Raw genomic sequence first — 15624 nt, 5'->3', positions numbered from 1 at the left:
CGTCCTCATCAATAACTCAAACAAGATTCGTCTCAAACAAGATAAATTGTGGATTTTTTGCAATGAATACCGCTTGTTTCCATGAAAATAATTTCCAGAAATCTGGGTCAACGCAAAAAGTAAATTTCAAAATAAATATTTTTAACATGCTATGCATCATCAAGATAACTTCATCACCAGATAAAAATTTATTGACATTTCTAAATAGGCATTGCTAAATTTACGATAAGTAGCACGACTGGTCAGGCTTTTCACCTTCAATTATTGCATTTCAATAGAACAACTGCAAGCTAGTCTATCGTTTCATTCTCATCTTTTCCCACTTCTTGATCTGAAATACATCAATCAGAGTTCTAAGACAGTAAGAAGCCGTCTTCTCATTGACAACTATAACTATAAGCCGGCAAGGGTAAAAAAAACAATTTCCACTCAAATAAAAGTAAAACAACAAGTATAAAAGTAAATAACTTATATGAAGTGTAAATCCTAATTTTTGAATGACAAAGAATGTTTCGAAGATTTGCTGAATACTACGTTGATTGTGTTAATATACATAAAAAACACGAAAGGAATTAAAATTTCAAAAAAGCGAACATTTAAAACAGGATAATTTGCCATATATCACATTATGAAAAAAAAACACGACTCATTTTATTCAGAGGCAAAGCGGAGCTTCGCATCTCTTTGATACAACACTATCTCTTTCATAAAAAACATCAGTCCAAAAATGAAAAAAAACAAGTTCTACCAAAGCTTTCGTATGACTCGGTTAAAGTTTATTCTAGGCAAACATGCCAGGCAAAAAGCTTGAATACTAAATAAGCAACGAAACAAAACATAAAAAACGAAAAAAACCGACAATCTTTAAGCAGACATCACTTGAGCCGAAAAAAAATGATTTTATACAAAAAAACTTTCATATCCCCCTTGAAACAATAATGAACAAAACTTGCAACTACAATGTAAAAAGCTCATACCAAATGAAAAACACGTGATGTGGCAAATAACACGAAAAGCTTGACCAGATAGACGAAAAAAGGACTATTTCATTTTTACTGAAAAAAAACAACGTCTGACCGGGACTCCAACCGCAGACCTTAGGGTGCAAAGACAACCACTTTACCTCTAAGCCCAGTGGAAAAATCCTGGAGGTTTAAAAGATTCATTGATAAAGCAATTAAAACAGAAAGTAAGATTTGCAAGAACAATTGCTTATGGGAAGTCTTTTTCCCCGATTACAGCACACTTGCTCTGGCTAGTGTAGTGTAACTAATTACTTTTATCCACATATTTATCAATCGCCTACTTATCAGCGGGTATAAATGAGCCTAAACCCATAATAATAACTGAGCTGGAAATAGATTTTATTATATTGGCAATTGAAATAAAAACGTCGGTGACTGAGCTGACAGAAAACCAAGAATTTTGATAATTTCTAAAACCTAACATTCCATACAGGTTTAATAGGGCGTCTTATATGAGATAAGGCATATATGGAAAAAAAAGTAACGCAGGTAGTATAAATAAAATTACTACTAATTCAGCATGTCAGCGCACGAAATTTTAGACAAAAATAATAAGAGATTTTTTTTGGAACTTTTCTGATTATCATCGAATCGCAATATGAAGGGCTTTAACATGATATATCACTCAACCCTATCCTATGATAATTTGTGTTACCTGATTTCGCGCCATGAAAAGGCTCACTGCCTTATTCTGAGCTTGCTCGCTCGCTTTATTGACTCAAAAATGGACTAAAAATTGAAAACTTCAAACTAGTTTTTCTCGAAGAATTCACTCAATCCATTTGGATTTTACCGACACACATCACTCAACTCATTCTGATGCTCATTTGTGTTACCTGATTTTGCGGCTAAAATAAAAACTTATTACCTTGTTAAGCTCCTGCTCGGTGGCTTTATTCACTCGACAAAAGACTACAAACTAAAAATTTCAAACGGGTTTCTCTCAAAAAATTCACTCAGCCCATTCCAATTTCCTAAACACATATCACTCGAATCATTCCGATGATCATTTTTGGTACCTGATTTTGCGTGGGGAAAAAGCAAAAAACTTTGAAGCAATTTGTAACGCTTTCTTTGCAAAAAATTTACTTCTTCAATTCAAAAAATATTACAAACCTCTTTCGAGATTTGGGCGATGTTTGCTGGAATGATGACGATGCTTTCATTACGTCTTCTATGTACTGACTCAACACTTGATTTTCAGACTTCAGAACCAAATTGTCCTCCTTTATTGAATCCATTCTGTACGTCAGATCTATCATATCAAAATTACACTTCAGTCGAGTTTAATCATGGTACTTTACCGACCTGTCTTTTCTATAAGCAATTTTTTGATCACCTAGTCGTGATGTTTTAAATTTGGCAGAACAGCAAAAACCGGAATACCACACACATTCGATCTTCAAACACCACCTTAAATATGTGTTAGCATGTTATAGACACGTTATGAAGGAGGAAGAAATTTACTAAAGTAGCAGATGAAAAGCTTTGCCAAAATCGGTTTAAAAAATTGTATTTTTAACAGAATACCAAGATTTCTTAATATATTTTTTTGATTTGATACAGTAAATCCTATGTGAGAAAATTAATGTAAAGTCCACGGGTGATTGTAAAAATAAATCCATCTTGTTTCCAAAGCCTGTCAAATCTACTCTGAGTTGTTTAGAATTACTAGTCGATGTTTCGTCCTAAACTGTTACTATTTTTGAAACAGTGCCTAGGTGGATCGACAGTGACACAATTTTTTGAGCTAAAACACTCGTATAAAATTCTTTAGAAGATAGACTATCACAATTGTATCGCCATTATTTTATACACAGAGGCGAAGCAGAGCTTCGCATCACTTGCTATGTAAAAATTGTAAGTAAAGAAAAAATTGCCAAAAACTACTAACTCTGGTTTACTTTTTAAATAAGCAAATGAAAGACATAAAACCGAACAATGTTATTCAATTTTTCAGAAGCCTAGACAAACTAGATTAGAAAAACAACAAACGTGATCTGAAAAACCTGAACACGATATTAAAAAACAAAACATCAGTGACAATGAGAAATTTCGCAAACACTTTCGAAAAACAATTCAAACTCTTTAAAATTAATTTTATTAGTTCAACAGAAAAAGATAAGAAAAAAAACAAATGAAGCATTAAAAAACACAATAACTAGAACAAGAAACTGTTTACAAAAAAAAACAAATAATTTTGAATAGCTATGAAGCCAAAAAAAAAACGCAAATATTCATTTATCAAAAAAAATTGAAAATCCGATCAGACAAGAACAACAAGACAGAAAAAACGTTTTACCAAAAAATCAAACAGAAAAAAAATTACCAAACATTTAAGAAAAAGATATGCAATTGAACTATTCTTTAGAAAAAGTAGTCCGAAAACAGCTCAAAATTAACTCAAGGTGAGAAAAAATTATTTATTATTTTTAATTAGCGATCTAAAATGGGAAAAATGATACCTACACCAAAAAAATATATATAATAAAAACAGCTGATCGAACAAACAAAAGCATAAAAGGTTAAAAACCAAAGTTATTGTGCAAACTGAAAACAAATACAAACAAAATTTGAAAACCTATTTTAAAAAATTTCGAAAAAAAATCATCATTTTTGATTTCTTTTTATATTTTTAAAAATTTCACTTTTTTAGGAAGGCTCTGGGAATGTGATTAAGATTTGTCCAAAACATTTTGAAAGACTTCAATGATACTTATGAAAACCAACAAAAAGTAATTGCAAAAAATATTCGCAAAATGAGCCGACGGAAATAAAGCCGATACTCAAGTGCAGAAAAAGAACCGAAATTTTTGGACAAATGTTGGCACAAAAATTACTATTAAAGGAACTCATAATGGCCAAACAAGGCCCATACCTAACATGCAAATACTATATTTACCTCTGCAGTAAAACACGTGCGAACGAATTCACGTGCGAATTCTGTGGACAAAGTTGTTTACGGGGAAAAAAGTCTACTACCCGGTTGCAATACCCTTACTTATCGCAAGGGTAAAAAAATTGCTATAGTGTTTTGTTAAATCAACAAATGCATGGGTAAAAAAATTGCTATGGCGTTTTGTTAAGTCAACAAATGCATCTTTAAGCACTAAAATATGGTTTTCCTAGTTCATAACACAACGGCGATTATAACACGTAAAAATAGGCAAAACAAAGACATACCATCTAAAGTTTTTTGCAGATCTAAGATCTGATCAATTAGGCGTGTTGACTCGTCCTCTTCGTCTATTGGCTTTGAGGATATCCCATTTGGTGTGCTGTGACCGTTTGCATGGCCATTTGTTATTGAAATGATTCCCGCATCTGCAGATGCTCCATGCAGATTATCAGAAAAGTCTTCTGCCACTTGACCACTTGCGCTAGTTATCAAATAGTTCGATCTAACAGCTGCGGCGGCTTCCTCTGCAATTTTGTCGGCTAATGCGTGATCTATACAAAAAAAACCTAGTTGTATGACAAAAATTCTATTATAAGTGAAAAAATGAAGCAAAAATTTAGTTTAGAATCAAATACAAGTAATCTAAATACGAGAAAAAGTATACACGTACCGTATTCACTATCACTGGATAAAGATATATTCGTCAGTACATCGCTATTTTTCGGCATGACAAACCTGAAGAATTCTATCAAACTGTCTGGAAAATAACAGTCAACTAAAAACACAAAAACCAAGACTAGCTTTGTCGCTTTATGCTGTGCCTATAGTACAGAAAGTGCCGATTCACTAAAGTCCCTATACCTTCACAGGACAAAATAAATAGACTCCTAGATGTTCTCGAACAAAATGAAATTATCTTACCAGTGAAAAATGTGACATTCGACCAGAAGGTTCGAATATGCAGTTTAGCAATCGAAATTTTATCGATCAAAAAAAGAACATCTAACCCGGAAAATTGATGGTTTTAATGGATTAGCAGCGTTATTTCAAAAATTAGCCGAATCGGGAAGAGTTGGTTTTAACTGACATGCTAAATTCCAAAATTTCGATTTGGGCGTGAACGACACGTAACCTTTTTATATTTCGCACACACTGAAACGGCGAAACAAAACAACTACGAGAAAACGACAACAGAATGAAACTGTGATTGGAATTTGTCAGGAACCATTCCGAGTTGTAACGTTTGTATTGCTACAATCGTTACATTGCAGAACCCGAGAAAAAGGAAGGGTGTTGGTACGGTGTGTCCAGCCTTCACAGCAAAATTTAACAGCTAGAAATCAGTCGGCTTTTTTTGCACTTTTTTCATTACTTTCGCCTTTGATCTTTCTGACCTTCAAACACCAAATGAAAATTCACTAAAAACAAAAATACAGTCGTTTATATAGAGATTAGTCTGAGCTAGAAAATTTATTCGAATTAAACCAAACATCTGTGCATTATATTATCAAACCCCAAAATTTGAAAAATTCCATACATGCTTTATTCAAAAATCTGTATTAAAAAACCCAATTTGGCAAAAGAAAAAGACAGTTACAGAAAAACAATTTAGGAGAAAATGGAAATTATAGCTGTTCAACAGAAAAAGAAAACTGTTTTGCAGAAAAATTATTCGACAAAAAAAAAAAGTTAAATTTAGCAGAACATATTTATCGGCAGAAAAACAGGTAGTCATTGCTTGATCGAATCAGACGAGCCATCGAAATAAATTTGGGAAAGGAAAAAAACTTATATTTGCAGAAGAAAGTTATACAGCAGAAAAAGGATAATAATTTGCAAGGCTTATAAAAAACAAGAAAGGTCTCTTCATAAAACTCTCCTAATATCAGGGGATATCCACCCAAATCCAGGACCCTTGATGGAATTCAGTCAAATAAAGAAAAAACTGGAAAACTACAACAACAACTTAAAAGTACTACATCTTAATTGTAGAAGTTTAGCTAGAAAGCGTTCAGATCTTAAACAACTTATCAAAACTTTTAATGATAATACAGTTTTCGGATTTTCCGAGACATGGTTCAATGATACAAATGACAATAAATTATGGGCCATAGACAATCACAAACATAAGTTGTTCTGATGTGATAGAACTTATGAATCAAGTAAAAAATTGAAGGGTGGAGGGGTCATGTTACTGGTTCCTAAAAAGTTAAACCCAAAAGTAAGAAATGACTTAAACAACATGCACAAAAAGTATGATAGCATCCGGATAGAATTTAAAGCCGGACTCAACAAAAATGATAGAACCACTCTAATAAACCTAGCCTACAATCCTAATAGAAACAACAAAACAGACTTCTTAGAGGATCAAGCCAAATCAATTGACCATGCACAGTCATTTAATTCAAACGTAATTTTACTAGGAGATTACAATCTCAACTATCTCAACGAAGACGACAAACAGTCTTCAGATACAATCCTAATACCATTTAATCTGACGTCACTAACAAATTAACACCTACTCACTCAAAAGCACTAATTGACTATATTATCACCGACCTAGGCATAAAAGATCTAACAAATAATTCAATAGTATTCACACCACCAATTAAGACCGACCACCAAGCAACAGCATTCATTACAGAACTTAAGCTGAACAACAACATAAGACCAATCAAACGTAAAATATATGACAAATCCAATTATTCCAATTAAAAATTCAAACAAAAACTATCAGCTATAAATTGGAGAAGTTTCTATAGCAATAATAATCCCGAAATAATGCTCGACATCTTCACATCTAACTTTGCTGACACCATTAAAGAATGTGGCCCACAGAAGACTATTTTCATTTGCAACGACAAACCAAAGGTAAACTACGAAGATGATAAATTTATATCCCAACTGCTTAGCTCGAAAATAAGCGAACGCAAAAAATGGAGTATAATAAACGATACAAGAAACTCAAAAAATCTTCCAACCTCATTCCATTACTCAGAAACTCTTTCGGCGATTTCATAACCAACAATTTACAGATGGCAAACCTGCTAAATTACAAGTTCTCAACTCTTGGATGCTTTTATGAGTAAAGTTCAAAAATCAGGCAAAGTCCACCGACTTCTACATGCAACATTCGAAATAATAAAAAAATTTCATTCCGATTCATCACATCAGCCGAATGTAAAAAAAATACATAGTTTAAATTGTCGAAAGGCACCAGGTCCATCCAAAATTCCAGCCTGGGCATTGAAGGATGGCTGCAATGAAATATACACACATCTGACATTTCTATACAATGAGTTTTTGAAAAACAAGACATATCCTTGCAAGCTCAAAAAAGCAATTGTCACACCAATATACAATAAAGAAGATCCAGAACTACGAAAAACTAAAGGCCTATCTCTATAACTGGGGCTCTCTCAAAAAAAATTTTGAAAATTTTTTTATATTAACAACTCAACAAATATCTGATATCCCAAAAACTACTAATTAATACCCAATTTGGGTTCAAAACATCATATTCAACTATCGACGCTATTCTTTATTGTACTGAAGCATTCAGAAAAGCAAAAGACACGAACAAAACTGTAGCATGTTCCTTACTGGATATCTCTATAATGTTTGATTCTATTGATCATACTTATCTTAAACAGAAACTAAAAGGGTTAAACTTTTCCGAAGAAGCTATAGAAATGATCAATTCCTTTACCACCAACCGAAGCCAGAAAACAATTGTTAACAACACCGAATCCGATTAGACTGCACTTGAGCAGGGTGTTCCACAGGGCAGTTTCCTTGGCCCTCCGGAGGGGTCTCGGGCCCAAAACTCAAACTGTCTTATATAAACTTTTAGCTTCTTGTCATGTCCTGAGTTGAATTTAATTAACATCCTGATACATTTTCAGAGAATGGGAAGCTAGGAGTGAGGGAAAGGGTTGATCCATCTTCGATGGAGATGATGATTTTTATCTACTGAGCAAAAACGATAGTAAAATAATAAATAGTAGTAGCCCTGTTTTTAGGAGTGACCTCGTGGTCTGGGGATACTGAGACCCAGCCATGAGCTCACTATTTTTGCAATTAATTATTTTAATTTGAGTGTTTTGACCGAAGCAGGAAACAGTAACGTTTTTGTCGACCCGATTTTAGGAAAACCACCAAAAGAACTGGCTTTAGCAGAGACGGTGAAAAGCATGTAGAGCTGTGCTTAGACGCTAGCCAGTCGTTTTAGAACCTAGCTTTGTTTTTTGTCGATTTGTACTTCCGGGCGAATAATACATAGATGTTTTTATGGCGCTCCTGGGTGTTATTCTTTTTTTTACATCGAGACCGGCAGAACCGTTAATGAGCACTCCGCGCCGAGCGGATGCTCAAAACAACGCCCTAACCACCGGGCGGAAGGGTATCTCGGAACGCGGAAGCCTTCCGGATTCCCGTGAAAAGTTTTTTAACCTAGTTAAGACCGAAATTTCATGAGCCAGGAAGGGGGGTGATTGGCCGTCCCGTCGTCCCCTGAGAGGTTTGTGACCAGAAATCTTTGAAGATATAAAAGAAAACAAACAAAAATTAGTATAGTACCTAAGAAAAAGAGAAAGCATAAAATATAACCGAAAAAAAAACAGAAACAGAAAAAAAAGTTTAAAATCAGTAGAAATTATCCCCCCAGACGAGATGTGATCCGACCCTCCCGTTTTTGTTGTTAGATATATTATTGTTACAGGCATTTAAATCAGTCAGAATTGTTACGATCAATTTTGTGGCCCGTTTGTGGTGCTTGTACTGTAGTGTTATTTGAGTTTTTAAGCACGTTAATGCTAATTTGCGCTCAATCCGGAAGGGTATCGGGGTTAGAGAAGAAGGCTGATCCGGCAAGCAGTTCAAGGAGCGACAAGAAGCGGCTCAAGGACACAACAATCGACTGTTGGGTATCGTTAAAATCTTTGTATCCCTTTTGGTACAAAAAGTAAGATATTATTCTGTGGGGAGCTCGACAGTGACTGCACTGTACTGACCCTTCACCGAACTGCGAATTTCCGAGTTAACCACCTTAATTCGGAGATTGAACAAACCCGTATGGGTATAGTATTACTAGTATTATCATCTATACAGCCTATATTAATACTCCTATATCGTTTTTTAGTAAAAAACACATAAACGGACGGGTTTTTAGGGTCAAAATAGCGATATTTTGATCCCCCCAAAAATCGCGATTTTTGAGATGTCGATATTTTTTGAAACGGAAAAAAGCGCTAAAATAGTGAGTTACATAGTAACTGTACTAGTATAATGGGTAGAACCGGTTAAGTTTAGTTCGGAAGTGGTTGGAACTAATTGGTTACCAATAACCGAATTTTCTTCATTTTTGAAAATGCTACAAAATAAGAAAAATTTTTAAAAATTTTGAGTTAGGACAGTAAAAATTATTGTTCGGACAACGTTCACTAGTCAATCGACAGGTTTTGAAAACCGTTTGCCAATAACCTTCCGGGTTACAGTGAAATCGAACTTAACGTGTTTGATTTAGTGGATTCATCAATCCGGAAAGGTCCAAATAGCATTGTTTTTGGCACATTTTTTCAGCTGAAACGGTTTAGATTGGGTTTTGTCGACCCGATGTTAGGAAAACCACCAAAAGAACTGGCTTTAGCAGAGACGGTGAAAAGCATGTAGAGCTGTGTTTAGACGCTAGCCAGTCGTTTTAGAACCTAGCTTTATTTTTCGTCGATATGTACTTCCGGGCGAAAGTTACATAGATGTTTTTATGGCGCTCCTGGGTGTTCTTTTTTTTACATCATGACTGGCAGAACCGTTAACCATCACTCCGTGCCGAGCGGATGCTCAAAACAACGCCCTAACCACCGGGCGGAAGGGTAGTTCGGAACGCGGAAGCCTTCCGGATTCCCGTGAAAAGTTTTTTAACCTAGTTAAGACCAAAAATTCACGAGCCAGGAAGGGTGGGCGATTGGTCGTCCCGTCGTCCCCTGAGACGTTTGTGAACAAAAACACTTGAAGATATACAAGAAAACAAACAAAAATTAGTATAGTATCTAAGAAAAAGAAAAAACATAAAAAATAACCGAAAAAAAAACAAAAACAGAAAAAAAAGTATAAAATCAGTAGAAATTATCCCACCAGACGAGATGTGATCCGACGCTCCCGTTTTTTGTTGTTAGATATATTGTTGTTACAGGCGTTTAAATCAGTCAGAATCGTTACGATCAATTTTGTGGCCCGTTTGTGGTGCTTGTACTGTAGGGTTATTTGAGTATTTAAGCACGTTAATGCTAATTTGCGCTCAATCCGGAAGGGTCTCGGGATTAGAGAAGAAGACTGATCCGGCAAGCAGTTCAAGGAGCGAAAAGAAGGGGCCCAAGGACAACAACAATCGACTGTTGAGTATCGCTAAAAGTTTTGTATCCCTTTTGGTACAAAATGTAAGGTATTACTCTGTGGGGAGCTCGACAGTGACTGCACTGTAGTGACCCTTCACCGAACTGCGAGTTTCCGAGTTAACCAACTTAAATCGGAGTTTGAAAAAACCCGTATGGGTATAGTATTACTATTATTATCAACTATACAGCCTATATTAATACTCCTATATCGTTTTTCAGTGAAAAACACAGTAAGCGGACCGGTTTTTAGGGTCAAAATAGCGATATTTTGATCCCCCCAAAAATCGCGATTTTTGAGATGCCGATATTTTTTGAAAAGGAAAAAAAACGCTAAATAGTGAGTTACATCGTAACTGTACTAGTATAATGGGTAATCCGGAGGGGTCTTGCTTTTGCCAATCCGGAGGGATACTATTTTTGCTAATCCGGAGGGGTCTTGTTTTTGCCAATCCGGAGGGCTCCTGATTTTGCCAATCCGGAGGGGTAATATTTTTGTTAAGACTTACGTAGACAGAAGAACAGAAAATAGTGAAAAATATAGGTTATTAAGAGACAGCCACTTTCCTTGGCCCTCTAATATTCAATCTCTACATTAACGATCTCAACAAACAAATTGACAAAACATGTAAAATAGTTCAATATGCGGATGATACATTACTATTCTGTGAGAAAAAAAACGATCGACAAAAAGCTCTTAAAGCACTCGAAGCCAATTGCAGTCTGTTGTCAAATTATTTTCAGAACACTCACTTCAGTTGAATGCAAAAAAAAACAGAACTCATCGTTTTCAGCAAAAAACATTCAAGGAAAAAGGATGAAAAGTATACTTTTACTCTAGATGATAAAATAATTGAGAAAAAAACCATTGTTAAATACCCAGAAGTAGTTTTAGATCAGTTTCTCACATTCCAAGATGAAATCAAAAATATTCTCAGGAAAATGGCATGCGGAATAAAAACAATTCAATCAATCAAAAAGCCATTGCCAGTAAAAACAAGACTCTTGATAATGCATGCACTGGTAATTAGTCATTTGCATTACCCAGCAATTCTTTTAAGTGGAATATCCGCTAAACTAATGATATCTCTGGAAAAACAGTTAAGCTGGGCAGTAAAAACTTGCTGCGATCGTGCAAAATACGACTCATCTTCAGACTTGAAGCTAAAACACAATATATTGCCAGTAGCAATGTTTCTGGACTATAAAATATTATGTCACTTTGGAAAAACAACATCAATTATTGCCAGCCTATAATAACATTGAGTATGTTAACCACCAAATAGATATTAACACAAGAAACAAAAAATTATATTTCGGCGACAGATACAATGGGCAATACATAGAAAATTCCTTCTTTAAAAAGTCCGTCATAATCTGGAACAAACTAACAGATGATAAAGTCAATTTTAAAGACATGTTAACATGCAGAAAAGCAAAGATAAAGTTCAAGAATTATTATTTATTTTTATTTAAAGAAGACCCCTCTGTGGCAACTCATGGTAAATTTTCATGGAAAAGCTTCAAGTTTATATGATAAAATTTATATATAAACCACCTTGAAGCTCTCAGGTGAAAAGTAATCATCGATAATTGTAATAGTTTTTGTTTTGTTTATTGTTATTGTAACTATGTGTAACTAATAATGTTATAATATTCTTATGAATCGATAGAGAAAAAAAACAGAAAACATTTGACATACACTTGTGTATTGAAATTAATTTCGATGTGCAATTAAAGTGTTTTTTTTTTTAGAAATAGGAGTGATATTTCCCCGAATTCCAGAATCCGGAGGGGTCTCGGGCCCAAAACTCAAACTGTCTTATACAAACTTTTAGCTTCCTGTCATGTCCTGAGTTGAAATTAATTAACATCCTGATTCATTTTCAGAGAATGAGAAGCAAGGATTGAGGGAAAGAGTTGATCCATCTTCGATAGAGATGATGGTTTTTATCTACTGAGTAAAAACGATAGTAATATAATAAATAGTAGTAGCCCTGTTTTTAGGAGTGACCTCGTGGTCTGGGGATACTGAGACCCAGCCATGAGCTCACTATTTTTGCATATAATTAAGTTAATTTGAGTGTTTTGACCGAACCCGGAAACAGTAACGTTTTTGTCGACCCGATGGTAGGAAAACCACCAAAAGAACTGGCTTTGGCAGAGACGGTGAAAAGCATGTAGAGCTGTGTTTAGACGCTAGCCAGTCGTTTTAGAACCTAGCTTTGTTTTTCGTCGATATGTACTTCCGGGCGAATGTTACATAGATGTTTTTATGGCGCTCCTGGGTGTTTTTTTTACATCATGAACGGCAGAACCGTTAACGAGCACTCCATGCCGAGCGGATGCTCAAAACAACGCCCTAACCACCAGGCGGTAGGGTAGTTCGGAACGCGGAAGCCTTCCGGATTCCCGTGAAAAGTTTTTTAACCTAGTTAGGACCAAAAATTCACGAGCCAGGAAGGGTGGGCGATTGGCCGTCCCGTCGTCCCCTGAGAGGTTTGTGAACAAAAACACTTGAAGATATACAAGAAAACAAACAAAAATTAGTATAGTACCTAAGAAAAAGAAAAAACATAAAAAATAACCGAAAACAAAACAAAAACAGTAAAAAAAGTATAAAATCAGTAGAAATTATCCCCACAGACGAGATGTGATCCGACCCTCCCGTCCCATTTTTTGTTGTTAGATATATTGTTGTTACAGGCATTTAAATCAGTCAGCATCTTTACGATCAATTTTGTGGCCCGTTTGTGGTGTTTGTACTGTAGGGTTATTTGAGTTTTTAAGCACGTTAATGCTAATTTGCGCTCAATCCGGAAGGGTCTCGGGATTAGAGAAGAAGACTGATCCGGCAAGCAGTTCAAGGAGCGACAAGAAGGAGCTCAAGGACACAACAATCGACTGTTGGGTATCGTTAAAATCTTTAAATCTCTTTTGGTACAAAAAGTAAGATATTACTCTGTGGGGAGCTCGACAATGACTGCACTGTAGTGACCCTTCACCGAACTGCGAATTTCCGAGTTAACCACCTTAATTTGGAGATTGAAAAAACCCGTATGGGTATAGTATTACTAGTATTATCATCTATACAGCCTATATTAATACTCCTATATCGTTTTTCAGTGAAAAACACAGTAAGCGGACCGGTTTTTAGGGTCAAAATAGCGATATTTTGATCCCCCCAAAAATTGCGTTTTTTGAGATGTCGATATTTTTTTAAACGGAAAAAAAGCGCTAAAATAGTGAGTTACATCGTAACTGTACTAGTATAATGATTAGAACCGGTTAAGTTTAGTTCGGAGGTGGTTGGAACTAATTGGTTACCAAAAACCGAATTTTCTTCATTTTTGAAAATGCTACAAAATAAGAAAAATTTTTAAAAACTTTGAGTTAGGACAGTAAAATTATTGTTCGGACAACTTTCACTAGTGAATTGACAGGTTTTGAAATCCGTTTGCCAATATCCTTCCGGGTTACAGTGAAATCGAACTTAACGTGTTTGATTTAGTGGATTCATCAATCCGGAATGGTCCAAATAGCATTGTTTTTGGCAAATTTTTTCAGCTGAAACTTTTTAGATTAAATTTTGTGCACTGAACTAGAAAAAAATAGGCAACTTTGCAACTACTGGACAGACCTAGTTCAACTTGGTACCATTAGATTAGAAATTAGGTGAGCTTATCCATTAAAACATTAATTAATCAAAAAAGAAAAGCGTGAAATTTCTTAAAGATTGTTTTTTTGCAAACTCACTAATTCGGGAAGGTAGACCCTTCACGTTTTATAATTATTTTTTTGGAAAGCCCTTACACCCCTACCAAAGGGTAGTAACGGTTGAAAAGGGCAATTTTACGCAGTTTTAGACAAAAAGGGAAGGCTAAGTAAACCAGAAAACCATAGTCGAGTCGAAACTAGGCTAGTGATCAGACCCTTCACATTTAAGGTGAATTGTCAAATAAGAGGCTTAGCTTCAATCCGGAAGGGTCTTGGGAAAGATAATACACCCTTCCTAGTTAGTTCAAACAGCATAATAGCATCGGAGAACTTATCCGGAAGGGTATCGGGTGAAAATTTTGAAAGTCTCTGAGAAGCTACTTTTACAAACCCGGAGGGGTCCCAATCCGGAAGGGTCCCAATTTTGCCAATCCGAAGGGGTCTTATTTTGCCAATCCGGATGGGTCTTAATTTTGCCAATCCGGAAGTATCCCAATTTTGCCAATCCGGAAGGGTCCCAATTTTGCCAATCCGGAGGGGTACTATTTTTGCCAATCCGGAGGGGTACTATTTTTGCCAATCCGGAGGGGTCTTGTTTTTGCCAATCCGGAGTGGTACTATTTTTGCTAATCCGGAGGGGCCTTGTTTTTGGCAATCCGGAGGGGTCCTGTTTTTGCCAATCTGGAGGGGTACTATTTTGTTAAGACTTAAGTAGACAGAAGAACAGAAAATAGTGAAAGATATTAGGTTATTAAGAGACAAGCACTTTCCTTGGCCCTCTAATATTCAATCTCTACATTAACGATCTCAAAAAACAAATTGACAAAACATGTAAAATAGTTCAAAATGCGGATGATACATTACTATTCTGTGAGAAAAAAAACGATCCACAAAAAGCTCTTAAAGCACTCGAAGCCAATTGCAGTCTGTTGTCAAATTATTTTTAGAACACTCACTTCAGTTGAATGCAAAAAAAACAGAACTCATCGTTTTCAGCAAAAAACATTCAAGGAAAAAGGATGAAAAGTATACTTTAACTCTAGATGATAAAATAAATGAGAAAAAAACCATTGTTAAATACCCAGGAGTAGTTTTAGATCAGTTTCTCACATTCCAAGATGAAATCAAAAATATTCTCAGGAAAATGGCATGCGGAATAAAAACAATTCAATCAATCAAAAAGCCATTGCCAGTAAAAACAAGACTCTTGATAATGCATGCACTGGTAATTAGTCATTTGCATTACCCAGCAATTCTTTTAAGTGGAATATCCGCTAAACTAATGATATCTCTGGAAAAACAGTTAAGCTGGGCAGTAAAAACTTGCTGCGATCGTGCAAAATGCGACTCATCTTCAGACTTGAAGCTAAAACACAATATATTGCCAGTAGCAATGTTTCTGGACTATAAAATATTATGTCACTTTGGAAAAACAACATCAATTATTGCCAGCCTATAATAACATTGAGTATGTTAACCACCAAATAGATATTAACACAAGAAACAAAAAAGTATATTTCGGCGACAGATACAATGGGCAATACATAGAAAATTCCTTCTTTAAAAAGTCCGTCATAATCTGGAACAAACTAAC

The 15624-nt window shown here is 35.3% G+C and overlaps 2 protein-coding genes across 3 annotated transcripts in view; one reads left to right on the top strand and one right to left on the bottom strand.

Annotated features, from left to right (window-relative positions):
• The window catches only part of LOC134849916 (UDP-N-acetylglucosamine transferase subunit ALG13 homolog), a 342028-nt gene that overhangs the window by 81536 nt on the left and 244868 nt on the right, over positions 1 to 15624 (top strand). The window lies entirely within an intron of this gene.
• The window catches only part of LOC134849933 (uncharacterized), a 222837-nt gene continuing 207239 nt past the window's right edge, over positions 27 to 15624 (bottom strand). Inside the window, exons 2-6 of one of the 2 annotated variants that reach the window (XM_063866552.1) lie at positions 4595 to 4661; positions 4209 to 4475; positions 2142 to 2280; positions 1862 to 1873; positions 27 to 331 (exon numbers count right to left, since the gene is read on the bottom strand). In XM_063866552.1, the coding sequence (XP_063722622.1) occupies positions 310 to 331; positions 1862 to 1873; positions 2142 to 2280; positions 4209 to 4475; positions 4595 to 4652 (498 nt within the window). In that variant the 5' untranslated portion in view covers positions 4653 to 4661 and the 3' untranslated portion in view covers positions 27 to 309. The remainder of the gene's footprint in view (positions 332 to 1861; positions 1874 to 2141; positions 2281 to 4208; positions 4476 to 4594; positions 4662 to 15624) is intronic. The other variant, XM_063866553.1, reaches the window with a different exon arrangement.

This window comes from Symsagittifera roscoffensis, chromosome 1 (assembly GCF_963678635.1).
Source record: "Symsagittifera roscoffensis chromosome 1, txSymRosc1.1, whole genome shotgun sequence".
Lineage (NCBI taxonomy): Eukaryota > Metazoa > Xenacoelomorpha > Acoela > Convolutidae > Symsagittifera > Symsagittifera roscoffensis.
Note: the sequence above shows the minus strand (reverse complement) of the source record. Positions and strands in the feature narration are given on the sequence as shown.